This window comes from Salvia miltiorrhiza, unplaced genomic scaffold (assembly GCF_028751815.1).
Source record: "Salvia miltiorrhiza cultivar Shanhuang (shh) unplaced genomic scaffold, IMPLAD_Smil_shh original_scaffold_302, whole genome shotgun sequence".
NCBI classification, from domain to species: Eukaryota; Viridiplantae; Streptophyta; class Magnoliopsida; order Lamiales; family Lamiaceae; genus Salvia; species Salvia miltiorrhiza.
The window spans coordinates 254,007-278,776 of NW_026651523.1; the positions used below are offsets into that span (position 1 = coordinate 254,007).

General features: G+C 37.9%; 2 protein-coding genes across 2 annotated transcripts; both read right to left on the reverse strand.

Annotated features, from left to right (window-relative positions):
- Window positions 1-11,391: 11,391 nt before the first annotated feature.
- On the reverse strand, window positions 11,392-13,164 carry LOC131003953 (uncharacterized). The gene is made up of 7 exons (XM_057930524.1): window positions 12,865-13,164; window positions 12,707-12,754; window positions 12,554-12,613; window positions 12,274-12,462; window positions 11,967-12,085; window positions 11,744-11,855; window positions 11,392-11,649 (listed from the first exon to the last, which is right to left on the reverse strand). The coding sequence occupies exons 1-7, from the start codon at window positions 13,114-13,116 to the stop codon at window positions 11,548-11,550; spliced, it is 882 nt and encodes a 293-aa protein (XP_057786507.1). The 5' UTR covers window positions 13,117-13,164; the 3' UTR covers window positions 11,392-11,547.
- Window positions 13,165-22,508: 9,344 nt separating this feature from the next.
- On the reverse strand, window positions 22,509-24,410 carry LOC131003955 (uncharacterized). The gene is made up of 7 exons (XM_057930528.1): window positions 24,086-24,410; window positions 23,885-23,932; window positions 23,732-23,791; window positions 23,430-23,618; window positions 23,118-23,236; window positions 22,895-23,006; window positions 22,509-22,801 (listed from the first exon to the last, which is right to left on the reverse strand). The coding sequence occupies exons 1-7, from the start codon at window positions 24,323-24,325 to the stop codon at window positions 22,700-22,702; spliced, it is 870 nt and encodes a 289-aa protein (XP_057786511.1). The 5' UTR covers window positions 24,326-24,410; the 3' UTR covers window positions 22,509-22,699.
- Between the last annotated feature and the right edge of the window lie 360 nt (window positions 24,411-24,770).

Consider the following 24,770-nt stretch of genomic DNA (forward strand, 5'->3'; position numbering starts at 1 on the left):
TCGAATAGCAATATGCTTGACTCTGGTGTGATGAACTGGATTATGGGAGATTGCAATAGCACTGGAGCTGTCGCTATAGATTGGGACTTCCTTTTCATCTATCCCATAGTCCTTCAACTGTTGGACTAACCATAGGAGTTGTGAGCAGCAGCTTCCGGCAGCAACATATTCAGCTTCAGTTGTGGAGGTGGCGACTAAAGTCTGCTTCTTTGAAAACCAAGAGATGAGCTTGTTGCCTAGGAATTGACAGGTTCCGGAGGTTGATTTGCGATCAATTTTACATCCAGCGAAATCTGAGTCTGAATATCCGGTGAGCTTGAAGTCGTCGTCTGCTGGGTACCACAATCCTATATTGGGTGTACCTTTAAGATATCGTAGTATTCGCTTGGCTGCATCCAAATGAGCTTCCTTTGGATCTGACTGATATCTTGCACATACCCTGACTGCAAATGCGATGTCTGGTCTGCTCGCAGTCAAATACAGCAAAGATGCAATGATTTCTCTGTACTTCGTCGAAGAAACAGATTTTCCTTCTGAACCTAGATCAACTTTCCAGTTTGTGTTCATTGGGATCTTGACTGATTTCATGTGCTGAATACTGAACTTGGCTATCAGTTCCTTGGCATACTTGGACTGACTGATCAGTATTCCTTCGCTGGTCTGCTTGACTTGCAATCCGAGAAAGAAATTCATTTCTCCCATCATGGACATTTGGAACTTGTTGGTCATGATGTTAGCAAACTTTTTGCACATGCGTTCGGATTTGGATCTGAAAATTATGTCATCGACATAAATCTGAACAAGCAAGAGATCTTCTCATTCTTTGAAAGTGAACAACGTTCTGTCCATATATCCTTTCTTGAAACCTTGTTCAACAAGATACTCCGAAAGAGTATCATACCATGCTCTTGGAGCTTGCTTCAAGCCATAGAGCGCTTTCTTCAGCTTGTACATCTTTTCTGGTCCAGCAACCTCAAAGCCTGGAGGTTATTCCACGTAGACTTCATCGGTGAGCACTCCATTGAGAAATGCACACTTCACATCCATTTGGTGTACCTTGAAACCTTTGTGAGCTGCGAAGGCTAAGAAGAGTCTGACTGCTTCCAATCTGGCAACTAGAGCGAACGTTTCGTCGTAGTCGATTCTTTCTTCTTGACTGTAACCTTTTGCTACAAGCCTTGCTTTGTTTCTCACAACATTTCCTTCTTCGTCTTTCTTGTTTTTGAAAATCCATTTCAAACCAATCACCTTTGCATCGTCTGGTCGATCCACAAGCTCCCAAACTGAATTCCGGTTGAATTCATTGAGTTCTTCTTGCTTTGCGATGACCCATTGAGTGGACTTCAGAGCTTCTTCAACATCCTTGGACTCTGTAGATGATAAGAAACAGCTGAAATTCTTATCTTCGTTGATGCAGTTCTGATTGATATCAAAGACGAGGTTGCACATTGATCTTCGAGTCTTGACACCGTCTGATGGTTCTCCAATGATGTTCTCCTTTGAATGGAGTTCAAACCATCTTCGATACTTCTTGATCTCTTCTGGTGATGGTGGGGCTTCTTCAGTCAGAATGGTTCTGAAGTGTTGAGCACCTTCTGGAGCAGGGGAAAGTTGAGCTGGAGCTGCTTCGGCACGTTCAACTCGATCTTCAGCAACTGGAGTTCCCCATTGACTGATGCCATCTGCATTGGCTCCAGTCTGAACTTCAGACCTTTGGCTGATCTTTTGATACTGAAGCTTCTCAGTATCTTCATCTTTTCCTGGTCCCCACACCAAGACAGTAGAAGGCTCGGTGTTGTGGATTTCAGCTTTGGAAACTTCAGTGTTCTCAACACATCTCTCAGTTTCCTGTTTCCTGAAATCATCTGTAGACTCATCAAAGACAACATGTGGTATTTCTTCAACACAAAGAGTTTGAGAATTAAACATTCGATAGGCTTTGCTGGATCGTTATGTTCCAGAGTATCCAAGAAAGACTCCTGGATCAGCCTTGCTATCAAATGTGTTTAACCTCTTCTTTTTATTGTTGTGGATGAAACACCTAGAACCGAAAGCATGAAAATAAGCAATTGAAGGCTTCATGTTCTTCCATAACTCGTATGGAGTTTTTCCATGTCTTTGAGTGAGGAATGAGCGATTATGCGTGTAGCATGCGTTGTTGACTGCTTCGGCCCAAAACTTCAAGGGGAGTTTTGATTCGGCTAGCATCGTCCTTGCTGCTTCCTTCAAAGACCTGTTTCTTCTTTCTGCAACTCCGTTCTGTTGAGGAGTTCTTGTTGCAGAAGTTTGATGACTGATTCCTTGTTTATCACAATACTCACGAATGACAGTATTGAGGAACTCAGTTCCATGATCTGATCTGATGCTGATGATGTTGACTTCTTTTTCCACGCTCAGTCTTCTCAGCAGCTTTGGCAGTTCCTCCAGTGTCTCTTTCTTCGTGAAGAGAAAGATAACCCAAGTATATCGTGAATAATCATCTACAATAACTAAGGTGTACTTCCTACCGTTGTAGCTTCTTGGAGAGATTGGGCCAAACAGATCCATGTGAAGTAGTTGAAGAATTCTTCCAGAGGAGTGTCCTGTCTTTGACTTGAATGAAATTCGCGTCTGCTTTCCTCTTTGACATGCTTCACATTCTTGCTTCTTCTGGAACACAATAGAAGGCAGACCTTCTACTAGTTGATGTTTAGCAAGCTCGTTGATCGTCTTGAAATTGAGATGGTTGAGTCTCCTGTGCCACAGCCAGTTGAGCTCCGAGCTGCTTTTGCTGATGAGGCACGTTTCTGGTGGGCTGTCTTCCCATGAAACGACGTAGAGACTCCATTGTCTGAAACTGAATTCATCCTTTTTGATCTTCACTGTGAAACCGCTGTCACAAAATTGACTCACAGACAACAGATTATGTTTAAGACCAGAAATAAAGCTAGCATTACTGATACTGGCGTTAACCATGTTGAGCACACCATAGCCTTTTGTTTCTCCGATTGAGTTGTCTCCGAATGTAACTTTGGATCCAGCTTTCTCAACATATTGAGATAGATATTCTTTGTAGCCCGTCATGTGCTTCGAGCAGCCGCTATCCAGATACCATGTTCTGATTGAAGCTTTAACTTATTCTTTCTTTTTATGTTTCCTGATTTTGACCTGCAAGGAAGAGTTACTTCAGGTACCCAATCAAGATTTGGGTCCTTCAATGTTAGCTCGAGTTCCCTTTGGAACCCATATCTGCTTCAGATTGAGTCAGTTCAGGGCATTCATTTCGAAAGTGCCCTTTCTTTCTACATCCAAAGCATTCCATGTCTTTGATGTCGTAAGCGGCTGACTTTCTTTCTCCGCTTCAATCAGTGGAATGTCTGGAGTTGCTTTCTCTTTCCTTTCCTTTGTAGTGCTGCTTGTGGAACTTTCTGTACTTACGGAATTTGGACTCCATCTTGTTGAATCTTTCAGTCAACAAAGCATATTGACTGAAGAAGTCCTCAGGGTTGAGTTCCGCTGGTTCCTTGATTTGTTTCTTGCCTTCTCTCACTGAAGCTTTCAGTGCTGCTCCTCTTGAGGTTGATGGACCATCTTCGTCTGATCCTCCAGCCTTCTTGATTCCAAGATTTCTCTGAAGATCGAACTCATTTGCCATGAGATCAGAGAAAAGCTTGTTTGTCGGGAGCTGACTGAATCCAGGCTTATGCTGATGAGCGACTGAGTAGATCTGCCATTCTCCTCGTGGCAATGCTCGAAGAATCTTCAAGTTGATTTCTCGTTGAGTGTATTTGTCTTTAGAAATGGATTGAACTTCATTCAGGATTTGATTGAATCTGAGTTCCATTTCTTCGACAGATTCATTCTTGAGCATGAGGAAGGAGTCGAACTTTTGGCAAGCTATGAATAGCTTATTCTCCTTGATTTCCTCGGAACTACGCACATTCTTTCAAGAATGTCCCACATCTCCTTTGCAGTTCCGCACTTGATGATCTTCATGACATGCTTGTCGGGAACGGTGCTGGAGATGATGCTTTTGGCGAGGTTGTCTAGCTCATCTTGCTTCCTTTCTTCGGTGGAGAAGTCTGCCTTTTGCTTGGGCTGGACCTCATCGTAAGGTTCCTGACGTGGATCAACAGGAACCCTTTTGACGGTTTCGGTGATGGTGATTGGTCCGTTGGTGATAACTTCCCACATTCGGCAATGTTGGGCGGTGAGGAAGCTTTCAAGCTGAAACTTCCATATGTCGTATTTTTCAATACTAAACATAGGTAGAGAAGATAATCTGCTGTGGTTAGTCTCCATCAAAAAGAGAGAACAAATAACAACAGATAGAGCAAATAGCAAGCACAAACATAAAGAGAAAACTTTTTCGAGACCTTTTAGAAATAGGATCTAGTTCAATTAGAACCTAATCAGATACAGAGTGTTCTTGCGAACAACCTGCTCTGATACCAATTGTTAGGTTCGGAGGGTCTCGAATAGGTGTATGGGGGGGAATACACCTATAGGCTATTTTTCTTTTCCTCAAAATGAGGGATCTCCAGATAGAGCTCAAAACAAAACTTTACACGCAAACTGTGACACCTGTTGACTGAAAGGAGTTTTGACCAAACAGGGTTGACGACTGATACTGAAGACTTTTCAGTAAGAAGTTATCAGTTAAGTTACTGGAACTTAACTGATGCACGTAAGGGCTTCAGTCGAGTTTGCAAAAACAGAGATGATAACATTCTGCCTGACTATCAGAAGATAGATCAGTCAGACTGATATCATACGCAGCGGAAAAAAACTTAGTTTCGCAATAGCCTCGGTTGAGCACGTTGTTGGTCTTAGGTTTCTTTTTACAGTTATTCAGTATTCAGTTTATCAATTGAAACAACACAAGTAGGAATGTAAAACTGAAAGCTGTAAATAATAGAGACTTTTACGTGGTTCGGAAAAACCCTTTCCTACATCCACGGTCGGTTGATCAGACCAACAATCCACTCTGCAAGTGCTTAACAGGTGCACTGCAAACCAAACCGTGTGCTTGCCGGGTGCACACAACCGTACCACTGAAGGAACCGCTTCTTCAGTACCCACACTTCACTCGTGCCGGATTTCTCTTGCTTAGCACAACCCGCGCTAAGACTATCAGAGTCAGAGTACCTTCCTGAACTCCGAATCACTCAAAAACTCTACTATTTCTTTCTGAAAGGAGGTTTGAACGGGTGCCAACTATACTGCAAAGAACAAGTTCTTTAGAGCAAGTTTGACCTTGGCTTCTGGGTAAACAGAGGTTTGCCTAAGGTCTAAGAGAATGTATGTAATCAGCAGTGACTGATTTTGGCTTTGGAATTCTCTTCTTCGATTCAAGCTTTGGGGAGGTTAAGCTTTAGGCTGAGTAGCGATTTTGGCAGAGCTTCAGCTTATGTCGTTGAATCGGTAAAGATTGAAGTGATCCTCGAGCGCTATTTAAAGGAGAGCTCTTGAATAGATCCGTTGGCGGAGAATGTCTTCAAGATTTCTTCCGTTGGAGAGCATTTCGAATTTGGGCTGAGGCTTCAATCTTCGAGGTTCCTTGTTTGGTGGAAACGACTCTCTTGAAGGACATGAGATGTGACGTCTCTGATAAAGTAGCCACCAAATAGGAATGACCTCTGCAGAGATAAGGAGATCCTGAGATCTCTGCATTTAATGCGGCTGTACTTTTGTGAGTATGTGGCTTCCTTTGAACGTTGGAAGTTCAGTCCGAGGAAGAATGTTTAACAGATACTTGACTTTAGTATCAGTCCGCTGAGTCCACGCGGCACGCATTAAGTAATCAGTTTCCGAACTGATTCTTCAACTGATACTTCAGTTGGTATCTTCAGTCTTCAGTCTTCAGACCTTCGTCCTTCAGTCTTCAGTCTTCAGAACCGCAAGCTAAACTAGAAACGAACTCTAACACTTGAGTTCAAAACTATTCTAGTATATTACAATTAAGACCTATGCATTTTGGTATCATCAAAACAAGGATTAGGATATTCTACAAGGTTCCCAACAGGATGTAATTATCCTCTTCTCCGATTATATTTTGCTGATGAATGGGTATCGTTTCTTGCGGAAAAAATGATACTTTTTTTTGGAGATGAGCAGTGACTATACCGGTGAAAATGAATTTTATTTTTCTCTCAAAATGATTTCACGAATTTGATTTTTTACGTTGTTATCACTTAACGAGCATTCTGAAATTTTTTCCTGGAGTTGGGGTTTAGGGGCATTCTGAATTTTTTTATCTGGATTTGGGGTTACTCATTGTTTGCGCCTCATTATTTGAGTTATACCAATCGATTTCGTATATTCTTGCTGTTATTCATACTATACCTTGCTGGTTCTGTTGAGGAAATATATGGGTTGCGATTGAGTGTTTCTATGTTTTATGAGGTACAAGGTTGGAGGTTCTTTCGGGTTGGCTGCAATAGCAATTGTGCTGCTGAGCAAGGCAACAACGAAGAATAGTATACAACAACTATTATATTAGCTATTGCCTTGATGGGTAGAACGATTTGAAATGGTCTGTTGCTTTTTTTGGAATTTTACTTGAATTTTACATACTCTGCTTTCTGGATTTATACTTGCTCTTCATCAAAACGGTGGATATGGGAGTTTGCTATTCTTTTTTTGGTGTTTTGAACTCACTGATGTCTGATACTTTTCTATTTTCTATGAAACTCAATTACTCCATCTTTGCTCCTTGTTTTCATATATTGGATTGAGTTGTATATTGTTCCATGTGTTCAAATCCCTGCTTTGTGGTAATTTTATGGAGGTTCGTTGTGGCTGTGAGCTCTTATAATTGATAGACACTTATTCTATTTTACAAATTGGTGCACAATGAGAAACACAGAAACAAACAAGAAAGTTGTGGCTTGGTTGATCGAGGAGGTTATGCGTCAATTTTACTACCAACTAGTCATTATCGTAGAAGTAATTATTAGGTTGAAATCACGCAAAAGAAAATGACGTAGTTCTGAAACAGCGCCTTACAGCATGATAGGCCGAATTCCGAACCAAGTAAAGCACTTGAACCGATTGATTATGTTAGTGATGTAGATTGTATGTTGAATCTGAGGATGGAACGCAACACATTTGGTCGATTATGTAATTTGTTAAAACAACTAGGCTCTTTGGCGGACGATAGATATGTAAGTGTCGAAGAACAAGTGACCATGTTCTTATCAATCTTAGCACATCACAAGAAGAATAGGATTGTCTGTTTTGATTCTTGGAGATCGGGGCAAACAATATCACATTATATGCATATTGTTTTGAAAGCCATTTTGGAGATCCATGTACTTCTACTGATCAAGCCACAACCCGTACCCGAATAATGTAAGGTACGAATAATGGAAAATAATAACACAAAACCTTATATAATTTAATAAATCAATATGTTCGCATGTTATGAAGAATCTGTAATAAAAGTCTATCTAGTCTTAAAACAGCTTGTTTTGTCCACTTTATAGGGATGCCTCGGTGCATTAGATGGCACATACATTTGTGTGTTAGTACCCAATATTGACAAGGCCAGGTATAATTTTTGTAAGGGATGCTAGGAGTTTGTGATCGCAATGTGAAGTTTGTCTATGCTTTGCCGGGTTGGGAAGGCTCAACGGCTGATTCACACGTACTCCGGGATGCACTTAATAGGCCACATGGATTTAGAGTTCCTCGTGGTAGGTTTCTAATTCGAAATTCTGTGTTTTTTTTTCAATTTTGTTTTCTGAACTGGTCTTTGTGATTACTATTGTTTAGGGAATTATTATTTGGTGGATAATGGATACGCCAACAGTGAAGGAGTAGGGACCTACGTGTGCAAGGCCACAAAATGCTGATGAGTTGTTTATTAATCTACGACATGCGAAAGCGAGGAATGTTATTGAACGTGCATTCGGAATCCTGAAGATGCAGTGGGCCGTACTGCGAAGCACCACATATTACCCGATCAAAGTTCAAGTTAGGCTAATGATGGCGTGTGTTCTTCTAGAGAACTTCATTAGGTCCAACATGGCATTTGATCCAGTTGAGCAGCAGTATGATTTGCTCCTCCAAGAACTTGAGAACGCGAATGACAGCGAAGATGATTTCATTGATACAATTGATTCGTCTCAAGCATGGAGCGCGGAGAGGGATGCCCTCGCTGAAGCAATGTGGCAGCAATATTTACATGCTGCGAACTAATTCATGTGAAGTGCAGAAGTACTGCTTAATATATGTGTTCCAAAAAACAACATTTAAATTTGGGATGCGATTTTAAAACAGATGCTTCTATTCATAGCCCCCATTTTACTCCTTACAATCTCCTTTTAAAATAATAATAATACTTAAATAAAAGTTTACTATTTATAATAAAATATATGATTACACTTCTTAAAAAACATATATATTTTGACTTATTCAATTCAATTTGGTGTGATTGCTTTGATCTAGATCTATATTTTCAGCATATATGAACTAACTAGTACATATTCTGTGTGAGTGTGTGAGTGAACTGTGTGTGTTAGATTTAGGGTTTGGCTTGGGCCTTTTAATTATGTTGGGCTGCTACATTTAATTCAGTATGGGCCGTACCCTCTTAATCAAATTATATATTGGGCCTAATTTATTGTAATTGGGCTTATCAATCTTTTTAATTGGATTAAAGATTTAAGCCCGAGTTATTGATTAATTTGATTCTTAAATGGGTTTGATTAATTAATTATTTTAAAGAATAATTTGCATAATAATACTAATAATATTATTATGTGTATATGTAAATATAAGTACTTATTATATAAATTGAGCATGAAATGATTTGCATATTTGTAATTTCATTAGTTTTATTTATAAACTCAATCTATATATCTATATACTCCCTTCGTCCACGATAGAACTTCTTATCTTTCTTTTTTGGGACGTCCACAAAAAAATTTCCTACTTATTTTTGGACTATACTCCACCACTTATAATTACTCTTACTTTCACTTTTTCACAACTCTCAATATTAATTATAATACTTTTTCACCACTTTCAATACACTCAACAATTTTTTCTCCACTTTTAATACACTCAATAATATTTTTCTTAAAACACGTGTCACTCCCTCCTAGGAAGTTCTTTAAGCAGTTTAACGGTAAAACTTTAGCGCCATATTTTTTAATACTCCCTCCGTCCGCCAAAAGTGTACCACTTTGGCTAGGCACGGGATTTAATAAAATTGGTAATGATTTTGATGTAGTGGAGAAAGGGTCCCACCACTTTATGAGATGTGTGGTTGAAATTGAATTTGGATTGGTTTTTTTGTAAATAAAGAGTGTTTGTAAGGATAAAATATTAAAGTGGATGGTGGGACCATTTCCAAAAAAGGAAAGTGGTATACTCTTTGCGGACGCCAAATATAGTAAAAATGGTACACTTTTGGCGGACGGAGGGAGTATAATTTAAAAAAGTGTGATGGTCTTCTCAAATTTAAAAGAACGTGATTAACTTCTCCGAGATTATCACGGATTCAGTCAATTTTACATAAGATTAGTTTTTATATTTTAAAACTCATTCACACTCAATATTTATATAAAAATAAATAAAACAATTCAATCATTTAATACATTAACTCAACTTTGGTGGGTCACTTTATCCACTCAATTTTAATGGGCCCTTCTACACTTGATATCAATCTGTCAACTATTTATTAAAACTTGTGTCCTTCAAACCACACTACAATTTTCATGGATATATGCTGTAAAATTTTTTATTTAAGAAAATAAATCCAATCGAGATAAATTGACAATGAAATTCAAATTATATAAATTTAATTATATAAATTTTAAATTTATCAAATAAATGTGTTTTTTGGGCTGAGAGAGTACAAAAATCTTTTTATATTGATTTTCATTTGGTGAAATCTCATTTAAAATTAATATGGGATAAGATATAATTTAAATAAATAAAAATGAATAATACGAAAATATTTGGAGAATGAAGATAAATAATTTTGCAAAAATATTTGGGCAGGCTCGGAGGATGATAGGCAAAGTACCTCTGGATTCGTCTTTAAATTTGGGTCAGGAGTAGTGACATGGAGATTGTGAAAGAAATAAGCAGTGACTGCACTTTCGACGGTGTAAGCAAAGCACATGGCTGCCACTTCTTCGGCGTGTCAAGCAATGTGGCTTTGGAGGCTATTGGCTGATCTAGATCAAGAACAAAAAGAGGCAACTGAAATTTTCTGCGACAATCGATCAGCTATTGCTATCACGAAGAATCCAGTCATGCACGGAAGAACGAAGAACATCGATATAAGGTTTCATTTTATAAGAGACTTGGTTGCTCATGGTTCCATTGCTTTGAAGTTTTGCAACACTCATGAGCAACTAGCATACTTCTTCACCAAGTCGCTGCCTTTGGAGAGGCACGTCAAAGTTCATAACTCAGCTTAGAGTATGCAATTATGAATCAAGGGGAGTGTTGAATGAAGTCAAGTCTACTGATTCAAATTAGGATTTTTGATTTTTTGTTGAGATATTTTTTCTGTTGTATTCTTCATGCTTAGGGGGCTTATAAATAACACCTCATATCAAAGGAATATATATCAGCTTTTTGGACTTAGGTTCTTTTTTATATTGAGTTATTTTTGTAAAAAGAGATTAGGTTATAAGGTAATGAGAAAATAAATTGGGGTAAATGAACTTATTTTTTGGAAAACTTATAAGCAGTGACGGATCTATATAGGGGCTGCACCGGGCTCCAGCCCAGTGCAACCCCAAAATTTTGTCCTATATATATTAAATACATTTAGTCCAATATCTACATAGTTTAATTTTAGCCCAATCCAACTTTTAGAAAAAAAAAAAAAAATCTTTCAACATAAAAATAAAAATTAATTTATTCTTGTAAAGATAAATTAATTTTTTTTTTAAATATATATAGATGTAGTTTTTTATATTCTTTCAACTATAATGGTACAATTCGTAGGGGTGGCGTTAGTATATGTTATTGAATCAATAGAATGAGAATAATTATTTATTATAGTTGGTGATTGAATTCTAATCCTAAGTTCATTAAAATTCTACTTACACATAAAAATGAATTGTACAGACTGCCCGAAAAAATTGGCTCGGAGGCTACCACCCCGAACCCCCATTCAATACATTCGAGTTCAGCCCCCCTATCGATAAATCTTGGATCCGCCCCTGCTTATAAGCTCTTTATGAGTTTATTGTGCTTAACACTTGAGCTTATAAGCTCCTAAACAATATAAGCTGTTTTAAAGAGTTTATAAGCTCAGCCAAACACTCTCTAAGTCTATTCCCAATCGTCGCATCCCTTGTGTATGAATTTACAATTCAAGTCGATACTTTCGGGCTTGATCAAATTAGCTGAAATTTGATAATTAAATAAATTTAAACTTGTGAATTAAATCAAAATTAGTTCCATTGTCAGGGCTAAACCAGCTCACTAATAAAAAATCACTAACCCTTCACTATTGCCGAACAAAATTAAGTACACTAATTACATCATTGTTGTAACATCTCTCACGTGGGCTCGACTAGGCTCATGGAATGCGGAATGCTAATTCTTCATGGAGAGATAAATACCATAAATAATGGCAACTGCTACTCCAATGGACGCAACTTTTTTCTTCCCCGTTGGTATGTAAAGAAGTTGCTCCATCTGAAATTAAATTCAAGAACATGAAGTTACATCAAGACGATATATTTGAAATTACACATGGAAACGATCAGAAAATTTGAAATAACATCTTTACATCAACAGGTTTTTTCCAATTCTTCTGGATTCCTTCTAGATGGCCTCTTCCCACAACGACTACCATTGATCTATGCTTGCGCGCGACTTCCAGTATCTTGGCCGACATATATCTGTAAACAACAAATATAGAATGAAAGCAATCAAACATGCAAATATTACAATGATACGAAGCCCGGGATTAAGAATTAGAATGAAATTCATAGTTGGATCAGAACACAAACAGGTCGCGCTCATCCCTAAAGATTTCCTCCCAAATATCAGAACGCAAAGTGGTTCCTTTATATAACCAGCTGTGCGCTTGCCAAAGAGACGTCCTAGCACGATATCTCTGCAATGTTATCTACCAAAACAGAAAAACTTAGGAACTGGTTGCAGTAAGCTAATGAATATACGTGTAGAAAACTTCAGATAGATCCGACAAAAAAAAACTTTAAAAATAATAACATCGATAAACAAGCAAAAGTAGTATGGCTATATACCTCGTGTTACTTTATACCACTCGTAAACACAAGAAGAAAAGTAGCACACCTCTTGAGGTCGATCACCAAGTATAACCTTGGCGCCATATTTCTTGGCTTCTTCATTTGCCGCGCGAAATTCTCCACCTTTAGATGGAACGCCCCAAGAATACCACTTGCGAATAAACCACATGTAAAGAATCCAAGAAGGTTGATAATTTTTCTTCCACATATCGACCATTTCTCTCATTGTCGGAGCCTGCAAAACAAGGCCGGCCAACCTTGACCTTTTCAATTAATTCTTCAAATATTGAATACAAATATAAATACAAATACAAATACGGACCAACCTTTGGTATTTCAAGTGTAAGAATTTCTGTGCTAGTAGAGCACAATTCCAGGAAAAAAACCTGAAAGCATAAAATTGCCATATTAATTAGAGAGAGAAAAAAGGATAATAATAGCAGTAGCCACTGTTGCTTCTAATTTCAAAGGAAAAACACCTCTGGTTTCAAGAATTTCCCCACGGCCTTAACTTCTGCCCAAGATTTCTGAAATTGAAGAACAATTATCTCAACAATGCAAGAAGACACACAATTGGAAAAAATGAGCTGCTTCAAATTGACACAAATATAAAACAAAATAAATAACATTAAATTACCCGACAAACATGATTGGTTCCGACCAAATAAACATTGCATACGCCAGAATCCGCAGATGATTGGCACGTGAGCATCACCACATTACTCGAGAGCTTCTTCAGCTTTTTCTCCATTTTCCTCTCACATTTGCGGGGATCAACAATCTGACTGATTCCGGCGAGAGAGCGGCGAGAGGAATGCCTGATTTTCGCATAGGGGGCGGCGCCGGTGAGGAGAGTGACAAGGCTGTTGGCCGAATTGAATCCGTACATCTCTCCTCTACTGCCGATTTTGGGCGAGTGTGTGAGTGAACTGTGTGTGTGGAGGAAGAAGGAGGGTTAGATTTAAGGTTGGGCTTGGGTTGTTGGGCTTAGGCCTTTTAATTATGTTGGGCCACGCCCTCTTACTAAGTGTATTTTTAAATATATTAAAAGTGTCGTTTACTAAGAAAAACAGTGTCATTTAAATATATTAAAAGTATTATTTACTAATAAAATAATGCTATTTAGATAAATTAAAAGTGTCATTTAAATATAAATGTAGTATTATTTGTTATTACATATAGTGTTATTTTCTAATAAAAATAGTGTCATTTTTAAATATATAAAAAATATCATTTAATAAGAAAAATAATGTTATTTACCTATAGTAAAAGTGTTACTTATATATAAAAAAATTGTCATTTATAATAGTGTTAGTGTTATTTTTATAACATAATAATGTCATTTTTATAACATAATAGTGTTATTTATATAACATGATGGTGTCGTTTCCATCTAGTGTCATTTGTATAACTTTAATAGTGTCATTTATATAACATGATGTTAGGTCCGGGGGGTCTCGAATAGGTGTATGGGGGGAATACAACTATAGGCTATTTTATATCTATCTACCAACCTCAATCAGAGGGATCTCAGTCAGAGATAGAAAAGAAACTTTTCATGCAAACCAGACACCTGTTTAACCGAAATTACTTTTGACCAACAGGGTTGACGACTGATACTGAAAGCTCTTCAGTAAAGAGTTATCAGTTAAGTCACTAGAACTTAACTGATCCACGTAAGGGCTTCAGTCGTGTTTGCAAAGATAAAGATGATATCTCTCTTCCTTACTATCAGAGGATAGTGAGTCAGATTGATATCATACGCAGCGGAAATTAAACTTAGTTTCGAATAGCCTCGGTGGAGCAGATAGTTGGATTAGGGTTTCTCTAGCTGTTAGTCAGTGTTCAGTTTTATCAATTGAAATAGCACAGTTATGAAAGTAAAACTGAAAGCTGTAAATAACACAGAGACTTTTAGGTGGTTCGGAAAAACTCTTTCCTACATCCACGGCTGGTTGATCAGACCAACAATCCACTCCGCAAGTGCTTGCCTGGTGCACTGCAAACCGTAAACTGAAGATAAACTCTCTTCAGCACCTACACACCTCGCGTAGGGTTTCCCCACCTACACACCTCGTATAGGATTTCAGCACCTACACAACTCGCGTAGGGTTTCCCTGCTAAGCACACCTCGTGCTCAGACTTCCCTTTCAGAGTTCAGAGTACCTTCCTGAATCTCCGAGTCACTCAAACACTCTTATGGGGGAGAGGTTTAAACGAGTGCCAACTATACTTACAAAGAACAAGTTCTTTGAAGCAAGTTTGACCTTTGGCTTCTGGGTACACAGAATATATGCCTAGGGTCTAAGAGAATATATGTAATCAGCAGTGACTGATTTTGGCTTTGGAATTCTCTTCTTCGATTCAAGCTTTGAGCGGTTAAGCTTTAGGCTGAGTAGCTATTTCGGCAGAGCTTCAGCTTATGTTGTTGAATCGGTGAAGATTGAAGTGATCCTCGAGCGCTATTTGTAGGAGAACTCTTGAATAGATCCGTTGGCGTAAATCGTCCTCAAGATTTCTTCCGTTGGAGAGCAATTCGAATTTGGGCTGAGGCTTCAATCTTCGAAGTTCCTTGTCTGTGTGGAAACGGCTCTCTTTGAAGGACATGAGATGTGACATCTCTGAAAAGTAGCCACCAGATAGGAATGACCTCTGCAGAGATAAGATATTGAGATATCTCTGCATTTAATGCGGCTGTACTTGAGCGTACGTGGCTTCTTCTGAACATTGGAAGATCAGTCCTAGGAGGAATGTTCAACTGATACTTGACTTTAGTATCAGTCTATGGCGCGCATTAAATAATCAGTCTTCAACTGATTCTTCAACTGATACTTCAGTTGGTAACTCCAGTCTTCAGTCTTCATTCTTCAGTCTTCAGTCTTCGACACCGCAACTAAACTAGAAACGAACTCTAACACTTGAGTTCAAAACGATTCTAGTCTATTACATTTAAGACGTATGAATTTTGGTATCATCAAAACAAGGGTTAGGATATTCCACAAGGTTCCCAACACATGATAATGTCATTTTCTTATACTATTATTTGTAGAACTATATGGTGTTATTTATATAATATGATAGTGACATTTTAAATATAAATATAATATTATTTATTAATGCATATAGCGTTATTTATTAATAAAAATAGTGGCATTCACTAAGAAAAATAATGTAATTTTTAGATACTATATTAAAAATGTCTTGTTAAAATGTCATTTGAATTCTTAAAGTGTCATTTGAAATCTTGTAGTGTTATTTCGAAATTTTGTAGTGTCATTTGAATTCTTAATGTAGTGTCATTCAAAATATCATAGTGTCTTTTGAAATCTTATAGCGTCATTGGAAATGTTAAAGTTTCATTTCAAAATGACATAGTTTCATTTGAAATCTTATAGTGTTATTTCGAAATATCATAGCGTCATTGAAAATGCATAGTGTCATTCAACTTCTTGTAGTGTCATTTGAAATCTTAAAGTTTCATTTCGAAATCTTGTAGTGTCATTTTGAAATCTTAAAGTTACATTTCGAAATCTTGTAGTGTCATTTAGAGAAAGTGTTAGTGTTATTTTGTACCAAACAAAAATGTCAGTTATATAACATGATAGTGTTAGTGTTATTTCCATAAAGTGTTAATGTTATTTCAAGATAGTATTAGTGTCAGTTATATAATATGATAGTGTCAGTGTAATTTTCATAAAGTGTTGGTGTTATTTCGAGATAGTGTCATTTCCACAAAATAGTATTAGTGTCGTTTCCAAATAGTTTTAGTGTTATTTATTAAGAAAAATAGTATCCTTATACATAATTAAAAGTGTCATTCAAATATAAATTCTTGTTTTTTTTTTCGTTCTTTTCTTTTAATTTCTTTTTTGTTCTTTTCAGTTTTCAATTTATTTCTTTTTTTTCAGTTTTTTTTTTTTTTTTTTGTTCTTTGTTCTTTTAAAAATATAATTTTAATATATTAAAGGTGTCATTTAATGATACTACTATTTTTCTTAAAAAATTACACTAACTACATTAATAAGATGATACCCCTTGAGTGTGATGAGAGTAAAGTTCAATTTATAGTACAAATGATTTTTATTATTTATAATAGTATTAGTGTCATTTCTATATAGTGTTATTTGTAGAGCACGATAGTATTATTTACATAACATGATGGTGCTAGTGTCATTTTCCTATAGTGTTAGTGTCATTTATAGAACATAATAGTGTTAATTATAGAACATAATGGTGTTATTTGTAGAACATAATAGTGTTATTTGTACAATTCTACTACCAAGATGTTTCCAGCGACCGAAGAGGTGAAAGCGTAAGTGAAAAAAAACAGAGAGATAAACATAGAGGTGAGCGAGAGTCAGTGAGAAAGAAAATATCTTCTCTTCACTTGAATCTATTTGTCGTTCAATCTTATTGCTACTGCAGCGCCACATTTTTCGTCAAACATTACAAAACGTAATGTATACCCACTTATATGACAGTTCAAAAGTGTCAACTGTCAAGTATATTTGTATAAACGTCATGATAGTCTACATATAATACCAAGAATCGTCATGTTCTATGGTATACATGACAGTCAGAAAGCGTCAAGAAAAAATATTATGAGTATCATGTATTATATAATACTTGACGGTTGCAAACCGTCAACTATACATATATAACCGTTGAAAAAAAGTAAGTATACTCGACAGTTAATAAATGTTATCTATACTAGGGGTATACATGACACTATTATACTTGACAGTTCGTAGTGGGCATAGATGATGGCTAAAAATCGTCATCTATGAGCGTTTTTCTTGTAGTGAGCTCCTCCATCCAATTGAAAGGTATTACTGACAAACATGGTTTTCGTACCTCAATTCCACATGTTTTGTTGTCATTTCCCTTCATGTTTTGCTTGTGAATGCTTGTTTGTGCCCGAATATTTAGTATTTATGAAGTTTTGATTGCTTGGTATAGTTTTTGAGTATTTTCAGGGCAAATCAAGAGTTGATTGGAGAATTGTGAGAGCATAGGATTGAAGTACGTCTCGAGAGGAATCCATGAGCGTGAACGGCGCCCGAATCGGAGCTCGGACGAGGGAGAACGAGGCCGACAAAGTCAGCCGCGCACAGAGGCCGCGGCCGCGGGCACGCGTCGTGGGGAAGGTATCGCCCGCGGTCACCACCCGCGGCCGCGGGGTGGGACCGCGGGCTAAGTGCTCAATTCCAGGGATGTCCCGCGGTCACCACCCGCGGCCGCGGGGCGGGACCGCGGGTCCCCCCACGGTCACCACCCGCGGCCGCGGGGCGGGACCGCGGGTTACCTGATTTTCGCCCACGTTTGAGCACCACGGGCGCGGGCCGTGACCGCGGGAAAAGAGCGGAGTCGCGTTTTTTCAGCCCTTAAACCCCATTTTCCCCCTTTTTCTCTCATTATTCTTCTTCTTCTCCACTACTCATCTTCCCCAACACTCCACACACTAAACCCTAGCCTCCATTAACACACCCATCTACCATTGAAGACCATTGAAGTGAAGAGAAGGAAGAAGAAGCTCATTAATAGGATTTGTCATTTCTTACTCTCTCTTTCATTATGTACACCTTAAACTTTGATTTATTGTGTTTGAACATGTTAGGCTAAATTTCTCTTTGATTTGGGGATTAGGCTAGATGATTATTGTAATGGATTGATTATTTATGCTCAATATAAATCTTGTTTGTTCATTTGCACATTATCTTTTCAAACCCTTGATTTATTTCTTGTATGGATTGTTGGCCACATTCTATGCATTTCTAATTTGCACTTTGAATTGGGAGAGGATAATTGCAATAGATAAGGTGTTTGAAACATATCAATTCGATAACCGGGAGGTTGAGAGTTGGGTGAGAGTATGTCGATCTTTGTGTGCTTTTGGGAGTTATAGGTTAGAAGTTGACCGGGGACGGCAACTATGACCCGTAATCTACCGTTTTAGTCGTCCGGGAGGGGGCTAAAACCAGTTGGGAGATCACTCTAGATAATTAGGTTCGTCAAGATTAGTATTGAGTTATAATTGAAGTCCTTTTCTTAATCATCGATGCCTAGTCCCTAAATCGCCTTAATCATCTTATTTATCCACTTTGCTTATTTGATTTTTATTTGTCTTTGCACTTGTTAAGTATTTAGTTAGATAATCAAACCAATCACTCAATCGTTTAGTCTAAATAGCCGAGTAAAATGAATTAGGATAATCACTAGATTGAACTACTAATCCTTGTGGGATACGAACTTGTTCGCTAATATTTTCACCACGCCGCAAGTATACGGGTAGTTGTAATATATGATTGTTGGCCACATTCTATGCATTTCTAATTTGCACTTTGAATTGGGAGAGGATAATTGCAATAGATAAGGTGTTTGAAACATATCAATTCGATAACCGGGAGGTTGAGAGTTGGGTGAGAGTATGTCGATCTTTGTGTGCTTTTGGGAGTTATAGGTTAGAAGTTGACCGGGGACGGCAACTATGACCCGTAATCTACCGTTTTAGTCGTCCGGGAGGGGGCTAAAACCAGTTGGGAGATCACTCTAGATAATTAGGTTCGTCAAGATTAGTATTGAGTTATAATTGAAGTCCTTTTCTTAATCATCGATGCCTAGTCCCTAAATCGCCTTAATCATCTTATTTATCCACTTTGCTTATTTGATTTTTATTTGTCTTTGCACTTGTTAAGTATTTAGTTAGATAATCAAACCAATCACTCAATCGTTTAGTCTAAATAGCCGAGTAAAATGAATTAGGATAATCACTAGATTGAACTACTAATCCTTGTGGGATACGACCTTGCTTCCATATATTACAACTACCCGTATACTTGCGGCGTGGTGAAAATATTAGCGAACAAGTTTTTGGCGTCGTTCACGCTCATGGATTCCTCTCGAGACGTACTTCAATCCTATGCTCTCACAATTCTCCAATCAACTCTTGATTTGCCCTGAAAATACTCAAAAACTATACCAAGCAATCAAAACTTCATAAATACTAAATATTCGGGCACAAACAAGCATTCACAAGCAAAACATGAAGGGAAATGACACCAATTCATGCTTACATGTTTGTTTACTTTTATTTCTCTTCTCTTCGTCGTTTGGGGACAAACAACACTTTAAGTTTGGGGGGTTGACAAACATGGTTTTCGTACCTCAATTCCACATGTTTTGTTGTCATTTCCCTTCATGTTTTGCTTGTGAATGCTTGTTTGTGCCCGAATATTTAGTATTTATGAAGTTTTGATTGCTTGGTATAGTTTTTGAGTATTTTCAGGGCAAATCAAGAGTTGATTGGAGAATTGTGAGAGCATAGGATTGAAGTACGTCTCGAGAGGAATCCATGAGCGTGAACGGCGCCCGAATCGGAGCTCGGACGAGGGAGAACGAGGCCGACAAAGTCAGCCGCGCACAGAGGCCGCGGCCGCGGGCACGCGTCGTGGGGAAGGTATCGCCCGCGGTCACCACCCGCGGCCGCGGGGTGGGACCGCGGGCTAAGTGCTCAATTCCAGGGATGTCCCGCGGTCACCACCCGCGGCCACGGGGCGGGACCGCGGGTCCCCCCACGGTCACCACCCGCGGCCGCGGGGCGGGACCGCGGGTTACCTGATTTTCGCCCACGTTTGAGCACCACGGGCGCGGGCCGTGACCGCGGGAAAAGAGCGGAGTCGCGTTTTTTCAGCCCTTAAACCCCATTTTCCCCCTTTTTCTCTCATTATTCTTCTTCTTCTCCACTACTCATCTTCCCCAACACTCCACACACTAAACCCTAGCCTCCATTAACACACCCATCTACCATTGAAGACCATTGAAGTGAAGAGAAGGAAGAAGAAGCTCATTAATAGGATTTGTCATTTCTTACTCTCTCTTTCATTATGTACACCTTAAACTTTGATTTATTGTGTTTGAACATGTTAGGCTAAATTTCTCTTTGATTTGGGGATTAGGCTAGATGATTATTGTAATGGATTGATTATTTATGCTCAATATAAATCTTGTTTGTTCATTTGCACATTATCTTTTCAAACCCTTGATTTATTTCTTGTATGGATTGTTGGCCACATTCTATGCATTTCTAATTTGCACTTTGAATTGGGAGAGGATAATTGCAATAGATAAGGTGTTTGAAACATATCAATTCGATAACCGGGAGGTTGAGAGTTGGGTGAGAGTATGTCGATCTTTGTGTGCTTTTGGGAGTTATAGGTTAGAAGTTGACCGGGGACGGCAACTATGACCCGTAATCTACCGTTTTAGTCGTCCGGGAGGGGGCTAAAACCAGTTGGGAGATCACTCTAGATAATTAGGTTCGTCAAGATTAGTATTGAGTTATAATTGAAGTCCTTTTCTTAATCATCGATGCCTAGTCCCTAAATCGCCTTAATCATCTTATTTATCCACTTTGCTTATTTGATTTTTATTTGTCTTTGCACTTGTTAAGTATTTAGTTAGATAATCAAACCAATCACTCAATCGTTTAGTCTAAATAGCCGAGTAAAATGAATTAGGATAATCACTAGATTGAACTACTAATCCTTGTGGGATACGACCTTGCTTCCATATATTACAACTACCCGTATACTTGCGGCGTGGTGAAAATATTAGCGAACAATTACTGCACTTCCATCATCTAAATTAATTCTCATATGTTTATTTTATAAAGGGTTAAATGCATCTAAATTCACGAACTTTAGTCAAAATTCATTTTTAACACGAACTTTCAAAAATTCATTTTTATACACCAACTTTGGTACCATGTTCCATTTTAAAAACGAGTTCATTTTTGGCGATTTAAAAACACACGTGGCATCTTGGATAAGCTCACTATCCTCTCCAAAACAGATGAGAAGACTGATAGGTTGGAAGATAAAGGGTAGTGAGCTTACACGTCACTAACGTCAGTGAATTACGTGTGCTATTAGATTAGCGGAGATGAATTCGTTGTTAAAATTGAACAGAATCCCAAAGTTGGTGTATAAAATTGAAAATTTGAAAGATCATGGAATTTGACTAAAGTTGGTGAATTTACATGCATTTAACCCTTTTATAAAATCTCCAACTCATTTGTAGATCGTATTTTTGCTTATTTGATTTGTGAATTTGTTTGTGTTTGTGATATTTTTTTTTAGAATTCTTAATAAAAAACTTGTCTTCTCTACGTGAACATTCACTTTTACTCCAGATTGAAATCTTCTTGCCGCAATCCCTGTTCGAATTTTCGGCCCACGTTACACCCCCAAATTGAAATTCCTGGGTTTGGTCTAATGTGACTTAGTGACTATGCTACACCTACATTACTAAACTCTTATGCTGAAATTGGTTCCTAATATGATTTTTCAACAATGACGGTTCCCAAAATATTTCTTTCGCGAGATAATTCATCCTTTTATCGACAAATTTTGTATAGCAGGACATTTTGTGGAAAAAATTGGAAGTTCGGGGTTTTTTAGGGGAAAATGGAAGTTCGGGTCATTTTGTGGACAACGTTGAAAGTTCGCGACATAAAACACTATTAACCTTTTTTTTAAAATTTTTTTAAAGTTCGGGCCATTTATATAAATGATTTCAAAGTTCATGCTATTTTTTTATATTTATAAAAGTTCGGGCCATTTTTACAAATAACTCCAAAGTTAAGGCCACAAACTACAATTATCCCATAACTAAACAACAATTCCTTAATTCCCATGCCCAAAAGAAACGCCTCTAGCTCGGCGGGGCGGAGGAAGTATTATACTCCCTCCATCCCACTGTATGTGAGACTCTTTCTATTTTGGGCGTCCCACTATAAGTGAGACTCTTTCCTTTTTGGATAAAAGTTTTTCCCTTTAAACACCTTTTCACTATTTCACCTACACACAAAATACACATTTCTTAATTCCTGTGCCAAAAAAAAAAAGTCTCACTTACAGTGGGACGGAGGGAGTACTATATATCTATATTAATTAATATGTGACTCGTTACCAGACACAATAAGTTGATCCAATAACAACACGAACATGATAAGATTTGATATTAACCATTTTAATCCGTACATGTTCGTGTCAGATTTACCATATTGTGTACGATAAAATTAACCAATTTGATCCGTACATGGTCGTGTCGGATTTACCATACTGTGTTAAAAGTTCTCCGCCCTACTTGTGTGAAATGTCAATCGAGCTCTTCGAGAAAAGGCTAAGTCTATTCCCAATCGTCGCATCCCTCGTGTATGAATTTACAACTCAAGCCGATACTCTCGGGCTTGATCAAATTAACCTCAAATTTGACAATTAATTAAATTTCAACCAAATTTTGAATTAAATCAAAATTAATTCCATTGTCAAGGTTAAACCAGCTCACTAATAAAAAATTCGCTCACCTTTAACTATTGACTAACAACATGAAGTACACTAATTACATCATCAGGACATCATTGTTGCAACATCTGTCACTTGGTCTCGATTGGGCTCATGGAATGCAGAGTGCTAATTCTTCATGTAGAGATATATGCCATATATTATGGCAACTGCTGCTCCAATGGATGCAACTTTTTTCTTCCCTGTTGGTACGTAAAGTAGTTGCTCCGTCTGAAATTAAATTCAAGAACATGAAATTACATCAAAATGATATATTTGAAATTACACGTGGAACGATCAGAGTATTTGAAATAGCATCTTTACGTCAACAGGTTGTTTCCAATTCTTCTGTATTCCTTCTAGATGGGAGCTTCCCACAACGGCTACCATTGATTTATGCTTGCGCGCGACTTCCAATATCTTGGCCGACATATATCTGTAAACAACAAATATAGAATGAAAGCAATCAAACATCCAAATATTACAATGATACGAAGCCTAGGATTAAGAATTAGAATGAAATTCATAGTTGGATCAGAACACAAACAGGTTGCGCTCGTGGACAAAGGTATCTTCCCAAATATCATAATACGAAGTGGTATCTTCAAATAAATAGGTGTGCACTTGCCAAAGAGACGTCCTAGCACGATATCTCTGCAATGAAATCTACCAAAAAAGAAAAACTTAGGAACTGGTTGTAGTAAGCTAAAGAATATACGTGTACAAACATTTAGAAAGCTTCATATAGATCCGACAAAAAAAACTTCAATAATAACATCGATAAACATGCAAAAATAGTATGGCTATGAGCCTATGGCAACAGTAGAGCTAGCTAAACACAAGAAGAAAAGTAGCTCACATCATCAGGTCGATCACCAAGTATAACCTTGGCGCCGTATTTCTTGGCTTCTTCATTTGCCGCGCGCATATCTCCACCTTTAAATGGAACCCAACGAGGATACCATATGCGAATAAACCACTTGTAAAGAATCCAAGTAGGTTGATAATTTTTCTTCCACATATCGACCATTTCTCTCATGGTCGGAACCTGCAATACAAGGCCAACCTTTTCAATTAACCCAAATAAGAGCTACCATTCATTTCATGACAAAATTCAATTAATTCTACACAAATTGAAAATAAATACAAATACAGACCAACCTTTTGTAGTTCACCTGTAAGAACAACAGTTCGATCAGAGCACAATTCCAGGTAAAAAACCTGAAAGCATATAATCGCTATATTAATTAGAGAAAAAAAAAAGGATAATAATAGCAGTAGCCACTGTTGCTTCTAATTTCAAAGGAAAAACACCTCTGGTTTCAAGAATTTCGCTACAGCCTTGACTTCTGCCCAAGATTTCTGAAATTGAAGAACAATTATAGTAAGCAATTGCGATTCACTAAAAATTCTTATCTCAACAATGCAAAATGATTCCCAGCATTAATACAATTGGATAAAATGAACTGCTTCAAATTGACATAAATATAAAACAAACAAACAACATTAAATTACCCGACAAAGATGATCGCTTCCGACCAAATAAACATTGCATACGCCAGAATCTGCAGATGATTGGCACGTGAGCATCACCACATTACTCGAAAGCTTCTTCAGCTTTTTCTCCATTTTCCTCTCAAATTTGCGGGGATCAACAATCTGACTGATTCCGGCGAGAGAGCGGCGAGAGGAGTGCCTGATTTTCGCATAGGGGGCGGCGCCGGTGAGGAGAGTGGCCGAATTGAATCCGTACATCTTTCCGCTACTGCCGATTTTGGGTGAAATTTTGGAATGAGAGGTGATGTGAGAGCCCTTCCCTATTTATAATAAAATATACTATGATTAGAGCACCCGCATCGCGGGTCCTCGATGGGCTACTCGAGGAGGAGGCTGGCTTCGAGGAGGGCGATGCAGCGTGGAGGACCTCGAGGAGTACTCGAGTTATCGAGTATCCTCGAGTAGGCGCGTGCTCTGCACGCGCCAGTCATAAAAAAAAAAATTATTTTAAATTCGAATTTCGACCGTTTTGCAATTTTTTGTTTTTTTTTTTTTTTTTTTTTCTTCCCAACGGCTTTCTTCCATTTTCCTTTTTTTTTTTTTTTTTTTATCTTCTTTTCTCTCTATAAATAATACTTCTCCCTACAACTCATTCACCTACAATTCATTCATCACAACTCATTCCTTCTTCCTCCTACAATTT

Excerpts from the sequence above, each read along its gene's own strand:
- LOC131003953 (XM_057930524.1), bottom strand. The coding sequence starts at position 13,116 with ATGTACGGATTCAATTCGGCCAACAGCCTTGTCACTCTCCTCACCGGC. Across the intron at positions 12,463-12,553 it reads TTACACTTGAAATACCAAAG|GCTCCGACAATGAGAGAAAT; the intron begins GTTGGTCCGTAT and ends CTTGTTTTGCAG. Across the intron at positions 11,856-11,966 it reads TTTAGGGATGAGCGCGACCT|ATATATGTCGGCCAAGATAC; the intron begins GTTTGTGTTCTG and ends TGTTGTTTACAG.
- LOC131003955 (XM_057930528.1), bottom strand. The coding sequence starts at position 24,325 with ATGTACGGATTCAATTCGGCCACTCTCCTCACCGGCGCCGCCCCCTAT. Across the intron at positions 23,619-23,731 it reads TTACAGGTGAACTACAAAAG|GTTCCGACCATGAGAGAAAT; the intron begins GTTGGTCTGTAT and ends CTTGTATTGCAG. Across the intron at positions 23,237-23,429 it reads TTGGTGATCGACCTGATGAT|ATTTCATTGCAGAGATATCG; the intron begins GTGAGCTACTTT and ends CTTTTTTGGTAG.